The sequence below is a fragment of the Pimephales promelas genome, chromosome 1 (assembly GCF_988280905.1).
Source record: "Pimephales promelas chromosome 1, fPimPro1.hap1.1, whole genome shotgun sequence".
Lineage (NCBI taxonomy): Eukaryota > Metazoa > Chordata > Actinopteri > Cypriniformes > Leuciscidae > Pimephales > Pimephales promelas.
The window spans coordinates 7,027,218-7,046,227 of NC_142769.1; the positions used below are offsets into that span (position 1 = coordinate 7,027,218).

A 19,010-nucleotide genomic window follows, 5' to 3' on the forward strand; every position below is an offset into this window, starting at 1 on the left:
CATTAAAAATAACAATCACGGTCCTGGACACTGAGTGACCTTACACATTAAGATAAAATCAGATTTTCTCCAGTCATTGTTAAAAAACAAGCTAACAATCCTTGCTAACTAGCGTTAGTGAAGCAGCCAGAGGGATCGTTCTGCCTCCACCTAAGCTCCGCCCACAAAAAACGTGACCATGTTTACCAACTGAAAAGGGGTCTATTATATAATAAAATTCGACCGTGGATGCATATACATGTATAAATAGGAAACTCCAAAACAAAAGCAGAAATCATTGCATAAGTTAATATTAACTTATTAATATCAATTTAATTCTGTAGTAGTAGTCAGGATTTTATTTAATACACGTTCTCTTATTTTACTTTTATGATTTCTGCTCCATTGGCAACTGGAATCAGGCCAGTTTAAAAAGGCAACACACACACACACAGCACATTTGAACCAATTCCAAGCTCACATTTGGAAAGCACCGTCGAATCAATTTTGAAATACAACTGGATATAAAATGTAATGTAATATTGCAGCTCAAAAAAATAAAGAAACATCTGAATTGTATTACTGCTTAAATGACTGCCATCTGGGTCTGCCAAATTATAAACATCATGCATCTCTCTGTCACTGTCTAAGACCCCCAACTCATTTACCGTCAAAAGAACGCACAGCCATTATTTCCCACGGCAGTGAACACTTCAACGCTCGAGTCGCAGTGGAACACCCTTAAAGGCGAGCGAGAGGACACAGCCCGAGAGCTGTCCTTTCTGCTTCACTTCTTCAGCCCATAAACCACCTACAGCGGGGTAAATAGACCCCCACCCCGGCCATCACAACACACTCATGCATACACAAACAGCTCCCAGCGCTGACAACCAGGACAAATGATTCGTCCCCAAACACGACCCCATGTGCACCCTTCACTTCACCAGTTCATCTGGAATGAGAGTGCTGATAACAGCAGTGACGGGTCGTCTGAGGCGCACACTGCCATATTACAAATTTATTAGTGCTGTCAAACGATTTAAATATTTAAATCGCGATTAATGACATAGTTAACTCGCGACTAATCGTGATCAATCGCACATTTTTATCTATTCTAAATGTCTCTTGATTTCTTTTTGCCCCATTATTTTTTCTCATTTTAATGCTCTTATCAACATGGAAAAGTGGATCGGCTTGCTTTGTGTAAATGTTTTTTTTTATTGAAAACAAGTAATTTTAGTTACTATAGTAATTTTAGTGGTCAATTTTCATTTGAAGATTTTTATTTTAAGTTTTTCATTTAATATTTATATTTTAGTTAAAGTTAGCTTCAATGAAGGAATGGTTTTTAATAACAACGCTGGTTTTCATGGTACAGCTGAGGTTCGAACTCTTATTTTGATTTCATCATCATCAAAAACAGTCATTCTTAGTTAGTTAGTGAATAATTGTCTGCTCTTATCATTACTTCTGTATTAAGCGGACTTTAGCAGTTCGACCTCCAGCCTTTGTGGCGAGATCTTTCAAAGGGTGACAAAATACACACTTTGCACTCCTTTTCCATGCTAACATCAAACATATTTTTGCAACATGCTAACATCCAAAAACCAATGTCAGTGTTATTGTCAACTAAAACGATTATTGCTAAGCAAGATAAAGCTAAAATCAAATGAAAACAATCTGAAATATTGCCTTGGGAACGAACTCAAAATAAGTTTAATTACTAAAATAATTAATACAAAATGTAAAACTAAAAAAGTAACTTCAGCCAAACTTAAAATGAATACTGCTTTCCAATATTACATACAATATTAAAATAAAAGCCAATATATATAAAACACAAAACATGAACTGGTCCACATAAGAGGTTCAATGATAGTTAAACATGCCTTAGAAGGCAGCTGCTATATAGGCAGACTACTAGATTCGAAAACACTTTTAACCGAGAAGCCTCTGAGGGTTCTTACCGTAGAAGATGGACGAAGATGAGATCTCAGCCTTTGAATCCTCATTCCTCCTTTGGTAGTTTAGTTCCCTAAAAATACAGAATGCGTTGAACTCAGCAATGTTGTATATGGCTTAAGGGGTGGTTAGTTGCACTAGATTTTGTGCTACGTTCACTTTTAATTTCAAACATATGAATGTGGAAGAATGGGTACACATTAAAATCTTAGTCTTTCACATGATCATTTTAAGTTCACATTTGGTGAGCTTGAAATATTGATGAATGTGAAAAATAAAAAGAAGTGGATCTAAACGCCTAAAAATCAAACATGGACAAAACTCTAATTTTGGCTCTGTCACGCAAAAGTAATATGTAAGTTTAATGCAAACTTCATACTTAGTTGACTTTTTAAAAAAACTTTTGCTGATAATTTACTCACCCCCATGTCATCCAAGATGTCCATGTCTTTCTTTCTTCAGTCGAAAAGAAATTAAGAAATTAAAGAAAACATTCCAGGATTTTCTCCATATAATTAACTTCAATGGGAACCAAATGGTTCAAGGTCCAATTGAGTTTCAGTGCAGCTTCAAAAGGGCTTTAAACGGCCCCAGACGATGAATAAGGGTCTTATCTAGTGAAACGATCGATTATTTAAAAACTAAATAAAAAAGTTTAAGTTTTATAAGCACAAATGCTCGCCTTGCTCTGTTCTGTGATGAGTGTTCGTTCAAACTCGTTCATCAAAATGAACAAATCTTTTTTCGAGTCATGACTCGAAGGGTTCTAGATAAGACCCTTATTCATCGTCTGGTGTGGTTTAAAGCCCTTTGAACAGTTTGCACTGAAACTGTCATTTGGACCTTGAAACATTTGGTTCCCAATGAAGTTCATTATATGGAGAAAATCCTGGAATGTTTTCATCAAAAACCTTCATTTTTTTATCGACTGAAGAAAGAAAGACATGGACATCTTGTATGACATGGGGGTGAGTAAATTATCAGCAAAAGTTTTTTTTAAAAGTGAACTACACCTATAAAGTGATAGTTCACTCAAAAATTTCAATTCAGAATTTAAATTTTTTAGGTGAACTATCCCTTTAAACTATTAAACAGGTTAAATTTGAGTTAAGAACAGCTGCATGAGGCGGTCATCTAGTCTGACCAGTCCTTTAGTCAGTCCACAAGTTAGTTCTTCCCAAACCTAACCTTTTTAAGACCTTAAACAATGACGTTATACACCTCCACCTCACATTACTGCTACATGGTGTACTCTGATTCACAATGACAACGATATATGCACAGCTACACAAAAATTTGACACCTTATCTGACAAAGAAAAACATTGAAAAGTATTCTTTGCCGACACAGCTTAAACACAACACTGTTCATAGGCATCTCTCACATGTTGTTTAATTGGTTTGAAAAGATAAACAAGCAAGCAAACAAACAAAACGATTACTCTATACACTTCTGTCCAAAAAAATAGGAATTGGTTTCTGTTTCTAAAAAGTATTTTAAAGGCCGCTTTAAAAAAGAACAACATTTGTAGTACTTAACATACATAATATTTTAAAACATAAATAATATTAGTAACACATAATACTTTTGTGGAAAACATGACTTTTTTGATGGATAGAAAGTTGAAATAAAAATCTTTTGTAACATTAACATTGTCTTTACTGTCACTACACTCTCAGAAAAAAGGTACAAAAGCTGTCACTGGGGCTGCCGCTGTACCTTTTCAAAAGGTACACTTTTGTACCTTAAGGGTGCATATTGGTACCTTAATGGTACATATTAGCACCTAAAATGAACATAACACTTAAACTGTACATATTAGTACCTGAAATGTACATATCAGCACCTAAAATGTACATATCAACACTTAAAATGTACATTTTAGTACCTGAAATGTACATATTAGCACCTGAAATGTACATATTAGCACCAAAAATTTACATATTAGCACATAAAATGTATATATTAGCCCATAAAATGTACATATTAACACCTAAAATGTACATATCAACACTTAAAATGTACATATTAGCACCTGAAATGTACATATTAGCAACTGAAATGTACATATTAGCAACTGAAATGTACATATTAGCACATAAAATGTATATATTAGCACATAAAACATACAAATAAGTACCTAAAATGGACAAAAGTCTACCTTTTGAAAAGGTACAGCCCGTGACAGCTTTCGTACCTTTTTTCTGAGAGTGTACTAATCAAATTAATGTATCCTTGTAAAAAGAAATATTAGAAAAAAAGGGCCCAAACTTTTGAACAGTAGTGTATATTAAAAAAATAATTCAATTTTTTTTTAAAGGGATAGTTCACCCAAAAATGAAATTTGTCAGGTCACAAGACTTTTGTTCATCTTTGGAGCTCAAATGAAGATTTTTGATAAAATCAGAGACAGCCCAACTTCAATCTGTTCATAATATAAAGCGATCATGTCTCTTTTGAAAATTTGGACTATTAAAACTACTCAATTCATATGGATTAGTTTTACGATCTCTTTTTGAACTTTTTGAAGTGTCAAAAGTGGTAGTTGCGTAGCTGTCAATGGAGGGACAGAAATCGCTCAGATTTCATCAAAAATATCTTAATTTGTTTTCCGAAGATGAACTAAAGTCTTATGGGTTTGGAACGTAATTGACAGAATTTATTTTGGGGTGAACTTTCCCTTTAAATAAATCCCACTTTTTCTTGTCAGTGAATCTCCTTTCTGTGGCCTAAAAAACTGAGTGCATGACATCTCCCTAATTAGTATTGAATTCATGTAGATTTCTTGTCTTGTAAATCAGATTTATGTCAGCACTGTAGGGACATTTATCCCCTAGTGTGCCATGCATGTGTCTTGATGCTCTTCCTGATTGAGGCTTACTTTAGTTCTTACCTGGAAAGGTTAGGTTCAGGTATGGATTGCATTTCTTTGTTGCTCAAGTTCTCCACCACAGGAGAGTCCAGATTGGCCGAGCTACTGCTGAGACGATCACTGCTTTCGTATCCAGATTCAGTGCGCTGGATTTTCCAGTTATCAGTCCGAATGTTGAGGTTGTTGACGCTTGTTTTAACCCTGTCCGGCTCTGGAAGTCCTCGACCCGCTGATTCCAGCGAGCTCCTGCTTCCCATGTCCTGCTTCAGCTCGTCCTCATAAATAGTCATCAAACTCTTGGGTTTGCGTTCTTCACGTCGGCCCCATGGCAACTCTTCGCTCTCCTGGTTAAAGGTCTGTCTGCGAGAGTCGTGGGAGTTTTGATTATCATCAGTGTTGAGTACGCTGTCGACATTAAGTGCCTCTCGCATCGGCCTCCACGCGCGATTGGCTCGGCTGCGAGAGCCCTGACTGCTGTCCGTCTCGTAGCCGTTGCCGACTTCTAACCTTCGAGGACGATGCTCTGCGGGGGGATGAAGCGGGACCCGAGGCTGAGGTTGAGAGCGTGGTTCGTGGTTGTAGTGAGTGGCCGTAACAGGCCAGCGCTCCGCTTTCGTCCGCCCTCGGCCTTGGCTGCTGTACAGTCGTGGCTCCAGGTTCTTAAAGCCATTCTCAGGAGGAGATAGTGAGCGTGCGTGAGGCTTCTCAGGCGCTGAGTCTGGGGATGAGATGCAGAGTTACAAATTGCTCGATTCGGGGGAAATTTACCCAACTGGCACTGAAGATACTCGCAGTGTAATATTTCTTGTATACTACGCTGATTTCACGCAACCGCCATTTTGGAGGGAAAGTGTCGCTTTTAATCATAGGAGAGTCACGAATTTGATGGCGTATTGTTGCGTTTAATCTACAAATTAGTAAATGTACATACATTTCTTTTATATTTTAGACTACAGTGAAATACAGTGAAATTCATTTATAAATAAAAGATTTTTTTTATGTATAATTCAGAATGTAAAAAAAGCAGCAGGAACAAACTACATACATATCCTGAATTGGATATTAACATCCAATAGTGTAAATCGCAGCAGTAGCTTCAGGTTAGTAGTCCAAGGCATTGTTTATCTATACTTCGGGGGTTCTTCCGGCCTCGCTTTCGATTTCAAAATGGCGGCTGCGTGAAATAAGCGTATACACAGTGAATAGAGTTATCAGATGTGTCATGACGTAACTATTTATTTAGATGGATCCATTGACAGATAAAACAAAAATACATAAAAAAGCAATTAATAAATACAACAACTTGATTACATCTCTAGTAAAATTGTAAATTATTTTAAAAAATAATAAAAATAAAATGTTTTTACCATTGTTAGGGTGATACAGTTTCACATTGAAGAAAATGTGTAGTATAGAAATAGTTCTTAGTTTTATATTTTTTATTATTACATTAGAAAATGCATTTTATCTATTTCATGGAGAAAAATGTAATAAAACAAACAAATAAATATGATAGTGACTTGGTGTCAAGGTAAAAAAAAAGAATCAAAATATATTAGATAATAAATGAATTAATAATTCAGATTTTATTTTTTTAAGGACTACAACAAACGGCTGGTAGGGACTACACAACATTCCTCCCAGGTTAGTGACATCGCAAACCCTAAAATTTACATAAACCCCTCCCCGGGAACGCGATTTATATATCATCATGACAGAATATGCTAATCAATTTAACACATAAGCTACCTAAATTCATCAACTAACCATTCAGAAATGCCATATTGCAGTCACTTATTCTCGAGTCTCTCCATTATTGTCTGACTCGGGTTTGAACATAAACATTGACATTTTCAGTGCATGTCTGTGTGAGGTAAAAGGACAAAAACTGTTGACGCTCCGCCCCCTGTGCCAGGAGCAGCAGCTCATTTGCATTTAAAGGGACAGACACAAAAACTGATTTTTGCTCACCCTCAAAAAGTATCAATTTTAACATGCTATATAAAATGTATGTGGGGTATATTGAGCACTCTGGAGACATCAGAGACTTATTTTACAACTTGTGAAAAGGGCATTATACCACCCCGTTAATATTATAAACTTTATTTGAAATACATGTATTTTAAAACTGAAAAGAATACACTTCAGTATTTCAAGAAAGAATGAAATCTAAACTGTTCAGCACTTAAAGAGTTGTCAATTTTCATGAACAAACTGTATATAAACTGTACTCGGCTTTCCAAACCGGACTAATAATAATAAAATGTATATAGCAACTGTGTGAATGTAGTCCTGGTTCACTCTCAAATTTGGCTGTGTAATTAAATTGTTCATTTCTATTACACAAACAATGCACAGATGCTGCATCCAGCCTACAGGCCAGAATCATCCATCTCCGACATATGCGAGGTTGTACTAATAGCCTGGATGACCTTTTTTTATTGTGAAGGTGGAAGTGTGACTCTCTTTGGGAAGAACAGTGCTGATATTGGCACTGTGGCATAGAAATCTCACGGCAGTGCAAATCCACACTGCTATAATAGTGCCATTCCACCTAGTGCCAAGTACCTATATCGTCATGCACTATGAGCTTTAAAAAAAACAGCATTGTCTCATTAGATGTTAATGTAACTTTGACTCGCGGTCATCACACACACTGAAAATACTAATTATCTGGCATAATGAATTCTCAAACAGCCTACACGGCTAACTTTCTACAAGATGAAGGCGGTCTGGTCGGAGATATACACGCTGAAGGCTAAAAAGCCATTAGTAAGCCATATACATACTTAAAAAGGGTAAAGCAAAGTCAAGCAGCTTGGCTTGCAAACCACACTTTTACTGCTTATGAGCAATAAAAGGAGATGGTAATGTGGGTCACATGACACGTGCACAATATGGTGAGCCAGTTTCATTGCACATGAGGAAATTACATTGTGATCCCCATAAGCTCATGTCTATACGGCCCAGTTATGTGCACTGTCCAATGTGTCCAGTGTGCTTAATTGTATTGAATGTGCAATTGTAGTGTACTTAAACCTTAAAAATAAATTTGGTTACACTTTTTTTAAGGCATCTTTGTTACAGTGTAACTATACTTTTATGTACAGAGAAATAATTGGATTGGTTTAGGATTTGTTACATGTAATTATGCATAATTTAGTGTTTTTACTACAGTAAGCACATAAAGCACATAAACTAAAATAAAGTTTTACTGTATATTATATAAACTACCTACAGAAAATATAACATTAATGAGGCCACTTAATTGTACTCATGACTTAATGTCATTTTTCAAATTAAAAGTTTTCTTTAAAATACATTTCAAATCATTGTCTTTTGTCGAATTCCAAAGTACACTAATTTTGATTTGCTGATTAACACACTAAAGCGCATATAAAGTACTTGATTATAAATTTAAAAGTTAATGCATTTGAAATTAACTGATTGCAACTTGACCAGAGGTCACTCTACCACAGGAACTCGTCGACGTTACCGGAAGCTAATGATTATAGTTTATAAATATGAATATTTTTCTTACAAAAACGCATCGCTTCACTTCAGGCCTTTATTAACCCCTGGAGCCGTATGGATTCGTTTTGTGATGGATGGATGAGCTTTTTTGAGGCTTCAAAATCTCAGGTACTATTCACTCCCATTATAAAGCTTGGAAGAGCCAGGTTTAAAAAAAAAAATTAACTTAAAGGAGTAGTTCACTTTTAAAAAAACTTTTGCTGATAATTTACTCACCCCCATGTCATCCAAGATTTCCACATCTTTCTTTCTTTAGTCGAAAACAAATGATGAAAACATTCCATGATTTTCTCCATATAATGGACTTCAATGGGAACCAAACTGTTCAAGGTCCAAATGAGAGTTTCAGTGCAGCTTCAAAGGTTTTTAAACAACACCAGACGATGAATAAGGGTCTTATCTAGGACCCTTCGAGTTATGACTCAAAAAAAATGATTTGTTCATTTTGATGAACGAGTTCGAACAGGAGAGTCACGAATGTTCATCACAGAACAAAGCAAGGCAAGCTTTTGAGCTTATAAAACTTAAACTTTGTTATTTATTTTTTAAGTGACTGATTGTTTCGCTTAATAAGACCCTTATTCATCATCTGGTGTCGTTTAAAGCCCTTTGAAGCTGCACTGAAACTCTCATTTGGACCTTGAACCGTTTGGTTCCCATTGAAGTCCATTATATGGAGAAAAATCCATGAATGTTTTCATCAAAAACCTTAATTTTTTAATCGACTGAAGAAAGAAAGACATGGACATCTTGTATGACATGGGGGGTGAGTAAATTATCAGCAAAAGTTTTTTTTAAAAAGTGAACTACTCCTTTAATATATAAGAAGAAAGTCATTAACACCTAGGATGGCTTGATAGTGAGTAAATTAAGGGACAATTTTCATTTTTGGATGAACTAACCCACTCTTTTCCCATGTAATGAAGCCAAAACATTAAAACCTTTTGTATTCCACATAAAAAAAGCAAGCCATACGAGTTTGGAATGAAATGAGGGTGAGTAAATGATTTTTATTTTTGCCCGAATTATTCCTTTGAGCTCATACTTGTCTTTAGACACACTCTTCAGACAAACAACTGATGTCCTTACTTTTCAGCAAGCAATCTTTTCTAAAACAGATGACTTGATCTGATGAACATGTTTCATTAGAAAGGCTTCAGCAAAGCCTTTATGGCCCTTTGAGTGAGTATCTCTGACCTCATCCAGCATTAGTGTGGTTATGCAAGTGGTATGAAAAAAAAATACTATGGAAGTCAATGGGGTCCAACAACTGTCTGGTTACCGACATTCTTCATTTTGTGTTCAGCAGAAGAAAGAAATTCATAAAGGTTTGAAACAACTTGAGGGTGAGTATATGAAGGCAGAATTTTTATGTTTAAGTGAACTAATCCTTTAATGGTAAAGCTCACTTGTGGACTTTATGTGTGAGGGCACACTGTGGCTTCCAGTATGAATGAAACATACATTACATGAGTGCTTAGCACTCCATAAAGTTCACATCGCAAGCACTTAGTAGCTTTTCAGCAGAGTACTCATTAATTCTTCCTTAAACCATATTATTTTTCAGTACTTCTACTTGTACTCAAGTAAATTATTTCTTAAGTAGCAATACTTTTACATAAGTTAATCGTTCTACCTCTGGTTATACGGATATACAATAGCTGTCAGTCATCTGGTTTATTTTACTGACTATGGCAGGACTGATTAATTTAAAATAAAAATAAATATGAAATAAAAAAAAAAGCTAATAAAAACGTATCACACCAAAAAACAACGAAAATACTACATTACCATCTACTGAACTCTCAGTTTAGAGCTGCATGACCATATTCAAACTATATTGTCCATCCTTTGTTTTCGATTATCTACATTAGGTGGAAGGTCATTTAGTGTAAATGCGCCAACATTATGGAATTCACTGCCCCTTTCACTTCGAAATATTTCATCAGTGACACAGTTAAAAACATATCTATTTAACATGTACTTCATTTAAATGTGATTATATGTATCCTTTGTGATTGTAAGTTGTGTGTCAGTGTTTAAATGTATAATAAATGTTCCATGTAAAGCGACCTTGAGCTTTGGAAAGGCTCTTCTTCTTCTTATAACTGCATCACCCAGTGTGACCCATTATTAATTTGAGCTAAAACAAAAGAGCTGGTCGCTCAGCGCAAGCTAGACGGAGGAACCGTTACAGAGATTACAATACTCAGCGTGAGGATGGAGCACAAGTCAGAAGTAATCTGTGTTTTTAACACTTCTCGCTGACCCCGGGTTACATAAGGACCAGCAGGGCACTGTGAGCTAGTTTATTCCACTCCAAAGCTCTGCTAAAAGCCCAGAGTGTAAAAAGTACACGTGTGCTTCTCTAAGGAGGATGGAGAATATATATTTTTACATTTTCAACATTTTTAGTGTGTAATGTTGCTCCAAAATTACAAAGCACAAAGTCACTCCAAAACGAGTTATTCTCTATTAAGACCTCCATTAAAGTCTTGAGTTTTCTTCCGGGAACGAACACGTCACAATATTGCCCATTTAAATAATTTGCATTAAATCAAGGGACGAGGTCAGGTTGAGTTGGTGTTGGAACTCGTGGTTATGGTAAGGGACATGCTTGAAGCGGTTGTCCAAAAACAACACACTGGTCCAAATGACCAATCAGAGCACATTACACTTTTCAGAAGGAGGGGCTTCATAAAGACAAGAACTAAACAGATTGTTACTGACAGACTGGGAAGAGAGGTGCTGAAACAGTGCATGGAGTTTTTAAAAAATATTTTGTACATAAAACAGTCAAAATGTAACACGCTTACCCCGATTCCGCAGAGTTTCTGGTCTTGCCTGTGACCGGTCCGAGTCCTTCTTGATAAGGTTGATGGGACGGCCTTCTTTCGGCAGCTCCCTCAAAATCTCTCTAAATCGACTCTTTGGATCCAAGTTCATCTTCACTGTAAGACAAACAACACGGATATGGTTAAATGCGGCACTTTTACTAGAGATGTAATTCTACAATTCACTGTTCCAGAAAAATCCTGCTAATATGGAGGTATTAAAAACTATATCGCTTGAATTCATTAGCTTTCCTATGAAATGATCATATATCAAGGTCTAAATGTAGCACTTTTTCTACAGGAATTTTGAAATGTTAATGCAGCCATTAAAAAACACTGTCAAGCATGTTTTATGGGTCAGCTGTAAAATCCATATGCAGCACCCTTCAAATAAAGCATTAGAGTACACTTGAAGTTAAGGATCATTGGGATGGTGAGAGAAAGTGTGGCCTCTGCACTCTTTAAATACACCCCTGAGGCTTCTGGGAAGGACAGTAGAGCCTTAACGGCAATCAATGTGTGTGTGTTTCAGTTTTTTTTGCTGTGCTGGAGGGGAAAAGCAGTGAAGTGTTACAAGAGAGCAAAAGAGTGATAGAGAGAGACAGATAACAAAAAGAGAAAGGACATTTCTTGCACTCAAACACACAAGGCCGGCCCGTGGCATAGGCAAATGCTAGGGACGCCACCACTTAATAGGGGCGCCAAAATTAGTAAACGAGTGAATTTTTATTTATTATTATTATTTTTTTACTAATGCTATTTTAAAATAGTAAGGCATGGGGCACCAGATAAAATCTTGCCTAGGGCAGCAAATTGGTCAGGCCCAACAAATACATGGCAATCACATAACGGTCTCTTAGTGAGGGGTTACTAGATACAGCTGAAAAAACATCAGCGATCGCATCTTACATTCCAGAACATACTTAAAAGATACAGATCTCCTTCTGAACTTTGTAAAGTTTACTCTAACTGTGGCCCCAAAATGTACTTGGACATCTAAGCGGCATTAGAAAGTAACAAAATGCTGTATATTACAAATATTTTTGCTTTTGTTTTCTCTTTTTCATGTTGCTTAGGATAAAAAAGCACATGAAAGCATATGCTAAATGCACAAGTAAAAAAAAAAAATGTTAAAAACGTCTGTTCCTCTTTTGCAAGACACTTAAGATAAAAGCGTCTGCTAAATGCACAAATGTAAAACAAAAAGCATGAAGCTAAAAAAAAAGCCAAAGCAACAAAAAAAAACACTACATTATGAATATTGTTGCTTTTGCTCCTCTTTTACAAGTTGCTTAGGATAAAAGTGTCTGTTAACAAAACAGTAAAACAAAGTCAAAACAAACTAAACCAAAAACAAAACAAAAAGATAAAACACCAAAAAACAAACAAAGAAAACAGAACAAAACAATATCAAATAGTTTTTCTCAGAACTAATTTCACTTTAGTTTTTGTTTTTTGTTTTGTTTTCTTTGTTTGTTTTTTAGGGTTTTGTCTTTTTGTTTTTGTTTTAATTTGATTAGTTTGTTTCTCTTACAAGCCACATAGGATAAAAGCGTCTGTTAAACAAAAAAATAAAAAATAAAATAAACCCGTTTTGTTTTCTTTTCTTTGTTTTTTTTTTCTTTGTCAAAAAGACAAAATTTGGTTAGTTTGTTTCTCTTACAAGCCACATAGGATAAAAGCGTCTGTTAAACAAAACAGTAAAACAAAGTCAAAACAAACTAATTAAACTAAACCAAAAAAAAAAAACCTTGACAAAGAAAACAAAACGAACAAAGAAAACAAAACAAAACAAAATCAAATCATTTTTCTCAGAACTAATTTCACTTTTTTGAGCCATGTAGTTGTTTTTTTGTTATGTTTTCTTTGTTTGTTTTTTGGTTTTTTTTTCTTTGTCAAAAAGACAAAACCCCAAATGTTTTGTCTTTTTGTTCTGTTTTTGGTTTAGTTTGATTAGATTGTTTTGACTTTGTTTTACTGTTTTGTTTAACAGACACTTTTATCCTATGTGGCTTGTAAGAGAAACAAACTAATCAAACTAAACCAAAAACAAAGAAAACAAAACAAAATCAAATAGTTTTCCTTAGAACTAATTTCACTTTTTTTGAGCCATGTAGTTTTTTTGTTTTGTTTTCTGTTTTTTGGGGTTTTGTCTTTTTGTTTTTGGTTTAGTTTGGTTAGTTTGTTTCTCTTACAAGCCTTAAATCAAACTAAACCAAAAAACAAAAAGACAAAATGACAAAAAAAAACAAAACAAAATCAAATAGTTTTCCTTAGAACTAATTTCACTTTTTTGAGCCATGTAGTTTTTTTTTGTTTTGTTTTCTTTGTTTGTTTTTTGGGGTTGTCTTTTTGTTTTTGGTTTAGTTTGGTTAGTTTGTTTCTCTTACAAGCCACATAGGATAAAAGCGTCTGTTAAACAAAACAGCAAAACAAAGTCAAAACAAACTAATCAAACTAAAAAAATTAAAAAAATAAAAACCTTGACAAAGAAAACAAAACGAACAAAGAAAACAAAACAAAATCAAATCATTTTTCTTAGAACTAATTTCACTTTTTGGAGCCATGTAGTTGTTTTTTTGTTTTGTTTTGTTTTCTTTGTTTGCTTTTTGATTTTTTTCTTTGTCTAAAAGACAAAACCCCAAATGTTTTGTCTTTTTGTTGTTTTTGGTTTAGTTTGATTAGATAGTTTTGACTTTGTTTCACTGTTTTGTTTAACAGACACTTTTATCCTATGTGGCTTGTAAGAGAAACAAACTAATCAAACTAAACCAAAAACAAAGAAAACAAAACAAAATCAAATAGTTTTCCTTAGAACTAATTTCACTTTTTTTGAGCCATGTAGTTTTTTTGTTTTGTTTTCTGTTTTTTGGGGTTTTGTCTTTTTGTTTTTGGTTTAGTTTGGTTAGTTTGTTTCTCTTACAAGCCTTAAATCAAACTAAACCAAAAAACAAAAAGACAAAATGACAAAAAAAAAAAACTACATGGATTTTAGATTTTTAGATTTTATTTATTTGCACATATAAAATTTAAAATACAACTTTACAAATCCATTAAGGAAGAAAAAAACCCCACACACACTGTGCGAGAGAAAGTGAGAAGACCATGAGGTCTTATAAAACCACTTCCCCGAAATCTCATTAAAATGGACATAAAATTACATGATCAAGCAAGACAATACAATCAATACATCAATCATTTTAAAACAAAAAATTAACGAGATAAATAATTAAGTTAACATATAATAATAATTATATGTTAACATTTTTTTCAGCTTTCTTTTGAAAGAGTTGATAGTGATTTTAGTCTTTAAAACAGGGTCCAAATGATTCCAGAGGGAAAGCCCTCTGTATTTCAGTGTAGATTGATTAGTTGTAGTTTTACAAAAGGGGGAAACCGTATTTTTGTATTTTTTTTTACAAAAATAGCGAAACAGATGATGCGAAACAATCTATTTGAATTACTCATAATCCTGAAGAATTTCTTTTGTATTAATAAAATCTTATTTAAATATGTTTTACATGTTGCACCCCAAACAATATTACAGTATTGCATGGCTTTACATGGCTCAAAAAAGTGAAATTAGTTCGGAGAAAAACTATTTGATATTGTTTAACAATCAAATGCAGTGGCATTCGTACATGTGTCATTTAGGAATAAATACTTTCTGGGGCCACAATATATTAGATTCAGACTGCCTAAAAAAATACTGTCAAAACAAATGTAAACATGTCCATGAAATAAACTTATTGCAATGACTTGGCACAAACTGGCAGTGAAAGTTAATGTCACATTTTATTAAAACTTAGTTCAAATTGCATCTGTGCACCTGAATCGCTGAGGACTATAAGACGACACTCATTTTGCACGACTTTATGAGCTACTTCCCCAAGCCAAAGGGAATATTTTCACTGCCTAAGGACAGAAAGCCATTACAAAGTTGATCTAAGAGCTTTTAGTGGAGAGGAAACTTCAGCAATAAAAAGAGACGCACCGAGCCATTATGGTTTGTAATAAGAGTGGAATGTGGGCTACTGGAGCACGAGGCGATACGTCTCCCTGCAGGTCTTTCTTGTCTGTCTTCTCTTCAAACATCCTGTACTTCTCTCTCTGATCCTCTGGGTATTAAAACACTTTGCGGGGGAACAGTGTTGCCTCCAACAGAGAACATTTTTGACCACTGCACCGTTCATGAAAAAGGCATGAGATTTGAGATGGCTGAAACAGGTAATTCTTGGGTATTTTGGGTCTTTTATTTTAAGGACACTTGATTTGTTCTTACCTTTTAAAAAGGAAAAAAATATTTGTCCCTCTGTTGTAACTAGGGCTGCACAATCAGTCAAATTAAAATAGAAATCATGATATTATCTAGTGAGGTTTTTAATTAACTTTCAGAGTATCTTTTACAGAGTTATCAGTTACAGATCTTATACAGAGTGTATTTTAGTAATAATCATAAATAAGGTACCTTCTGAAAACTTAAACACTTAAAACTTGAAATTAGACATTGCCTTACCATGGTAACGGTACTTTAAGAAACTTTTATCAGGCTCAATTTTTGCGATCGACATATGGCTTTGATTTTCTAGGAAATTTAGACTTAACTTATTTTGTAATATACATGTTCTATATATATATATATATATATATATATATATATATATAAAATAATTGTTCAGTTCAATAAATTTGTTTAACAGTAAACTTATAAAGATTATTCCAAAGCATTCATCAATTACAACCATTTAATTTCATGTTTATGGACAAATATGAATGCAGTTGATGCATGAAAGTGAATAATAGTGCTAGTTATAAGAGTCACTGTGAGATGCAGTGACATCAACTATAAAATTTGATGCGTTCATATTTCAAGTAGTTTGAAGTGTTTTGTACTGTTTTTTTTTTTACCTGGTCCTCTGCCGCCACTGGTCTGGTTACTGCCACGACTGAACACAGAAGGAGGCTGAGACTTCTGCTTCAGAGTACCATAATTCGAGAAGAAAGCAGTCAAGTTTTCTCGAGTCAACTCCAACTTCTTACCACTCAGTACAGGAGTACCTAAGAGACAATAAAATTCAATTGAAAAAACAAAATGCTTTCAGAACTACTGATAGATCTGATACTGATCTGTTTATATGTATAACACAAGGAATTGTAGGCTATTGTATTCATTATGATTTATGAAGATTTTCAGTAAAATAAGATACAGGCTCTAACACCTAATCAACACACAGATTTGACTAAATATTCATCATGTTTAACAATTTGAAGAAACAATATTGTCATTTCTAAATTAATTTGTTTTGTAGTGAATCATCATTGTAAGTGGTGTAAGGTTTACATAATTACCAATACTAGTGGAACAAGTTAAGCATTGATTTAGGATTCAAGATTTTATTTGTCACGTACACCGTTACATACAGATTAAAAAATACAACTTGTAGTGAAAAGCAAACACTGAACTGCAATACACAGAATCTAAAAATAGCAAACAACGGTCAATTGGTGCTAATCGATACTAGCATTAGACAGATTCACACTGACATTTTCCTCTCTCCTAACAACAACATCAGATTTTTGAAGAAGAAAAAAAAACAGGTAAATCAACGTAACACAAATTCTTGGGTATTTTGGGTCTTGTTTTAAGATCACAATCTTGAGTAGGGATATTTGTTCTTGCCTTTCAAAGAGGAAAAAACATTTGTCACTATGATGTCACTAGGGCTGCAAAATAAATTAGAGTAGAAATTGTGATATTATCGTGTGAGGTTTTTACAGATATGCAACTTGTAATTAGCCTGTAAACTGTCAGTGTTCCGGTATAGTGGAACAACTTTATTTACTTCATTATATTTTGAGCAGCATTTTTTGAGACAGTCAATTTGGAGCTGTCAATCGATTCAATAATTAACGGATTAATCTCATATTTTTTGTGCAGAATGAAACATCAAATGCATTGGTAAATGTGTTAAGGAATTATTTAAAATCACTGTTTGTTATATTTTAATTTAATAAGATTAGTGGTCGACCGATATATCGGCCGATATTTGGCATTTTTAAAACACCGCCCGATACGTTTTTCTGATTGGCCGATTAGAAGTGGGACCTTCATTTTTATGAGCGGCAATGAGAACGGCAGCGCCTGATAGCGATAGTCTTCATTAGTTTAGACTGAACTGTTAAACAAAGAAAGTTAACAGTATGCGAAAAAGTAAAGCGTTTGCTTTTAAATGAATAAAAGAAAAAGACAAACAATTATGCTATAATACTTTCTCATTTACCGTCAACATTCAGCAAATAAACATCTATATCCTTTAAACAAATCTCTGAATATCTAATAAACATTTCATTTCATAACCTTGCAGATAAAGTCCAGCTGTAAGATCTAAGTATAGTTCAGCTTCACTGGAGACGAGATCGACAAACTTAAAATGCTTAATTTTAAAATTAAATTTAAAATCTCTAATAGTGGTCAGTCGACCACTAAATAAAATAATATGTTTACTAACAGCTGTGATCTCTACTTCTTTTTTTCACTGGTAACAAAAGGAGTTTCAATATATGTCAAAGTAGAATAAACTGCTGTTGAATTTATCTGAATACAATAGAAATGCATTGAAAGTTTTTTTACCTGGTGCGTCTCCATTGATCAAGCTCTTATTTTGGCTGGAACTGTTGTTGCTCCGCTGGGCCTCGTTTGCTATCACAGAACTGCCATCAGGGTTAGTGTAGAACAAAAGCAAAGGCTGGAAGTGACCTTTGATGCATTTGGTGACCACATCTTTCCACCTGGATCCCACCTTAAAAAATAAATAAATTCAAGTTATACAGTTCTTTAGTATTGTATCATTAGTAAAGTACATCTGCGAAACAGACAGCAATGAAAAAGTGATTATTATTAGACATGATTGTGAAGATATGCGTGCCTGCCTCAGGGAGGCTTAGGTAAGAGTACGCAGGCTGTACTACAAAATCTCTCCAGGCAAACAGATGTAACCTTCCTTCTTAATTAACAGACAGAAGAGAAAGAAAGAAAGAGCGAGCAAGCGAGAGAGCGAAAAGCAGGAAAAGTCAGAAAGCAGGATGTGGACGCAGTGCTTCCCATTCAACAAAAAAATTATCTGAACAGTCAAAAGCAACCCAGGCTCATTGGAAAATTTCTGCAAAATGATATTACGTTGTGTCTTGCACGATTCACGACATTGAAATGTCCACTGAGTTGCCCATCCAAAACAGATAAATGTGAATCTGTTAACATTTTATTACATTGGTTTTATGTATCGCAAAATTATTGAATAAGGGCCGTTTCACATATCGCGTCTTTTGCGCGCTCAAGTTCGTTATTTCAAATGTAGGAGTTATTTCATAATGGAAGCGGTGCGGTCGCGGTGCGACGCGCTCGCTTTTTCCATGCACGTCCGCGCCGCGTCGAGATAAAAACATCTCAACTTTTCAGAATACCGCAAGCGCACCATACACACACAATAGGTCATGTGACAAGAATCAACTGAAGCGCAATCGCCCTGACGCTTTGCAAAATAGAGAATGCGGCGCGGCCAGCGTTTTCTACGCGTTTTTAGGCGCTATATGTGAATCCCGCCTAAAGTTGTTATTTTTGGGGGGTTTTGCAGACAAAAAGTGTTCATCACTTCATTATTAAGGTTGAACCACTGTAGTCACATGGACTATGTTAACGATGTCTTTACTACCTTTCTGGGCCTTTAAAGTTGCAATGCTGATGCTGTCTATGGAGGGATCAGCTCTAGGATTTCATCAAAAACCTAAATTGTGTTCCAAAGATGAACGGTCTTATGGGTTTCGAACGACTG

General features: G+C 34.8%; 1 protein-coding gene across 3 annotated transcripts in view; it reads right to left on the reverse strand.

The window, feature by feature from the left end:
- Nucleotides 1-19,010, reverse strand: part of usp53a (ubiquitin specific peptidase 53a) — a 65,069-nt gene that overhangs the window by 13,376 nt on the left and 32,683 nt on the right. For all 3 annotated transcript variants that reach the window (XM_039669749.2, XM_039669748.2, XM_089121584.1), the window contains exons 11-15: nt 17,813-17,981; nt 16,090-16,239; nt 11,164-11,298; nt 4,835-5,531; nt 1,947-2,014 (exon numbers count right to left, since the gene is read on the reverse strand). In XM_039669749.2, coding sequence (XP_039525683.2) covers nt 1,947-2,014; nt 4,835-5,531; nt 11,164-11,298; nt 16,090-16,239; nt 17,813-17,981 — 1,219 coding nt within the window. The remainder of the gene's footprint in view (nt 1-1,946; nt 2,015-4,834; nt 5,532-11,163; nt 11,299-16,089; nt 16,240-17,812; nt 17,982-19,010) is intronic.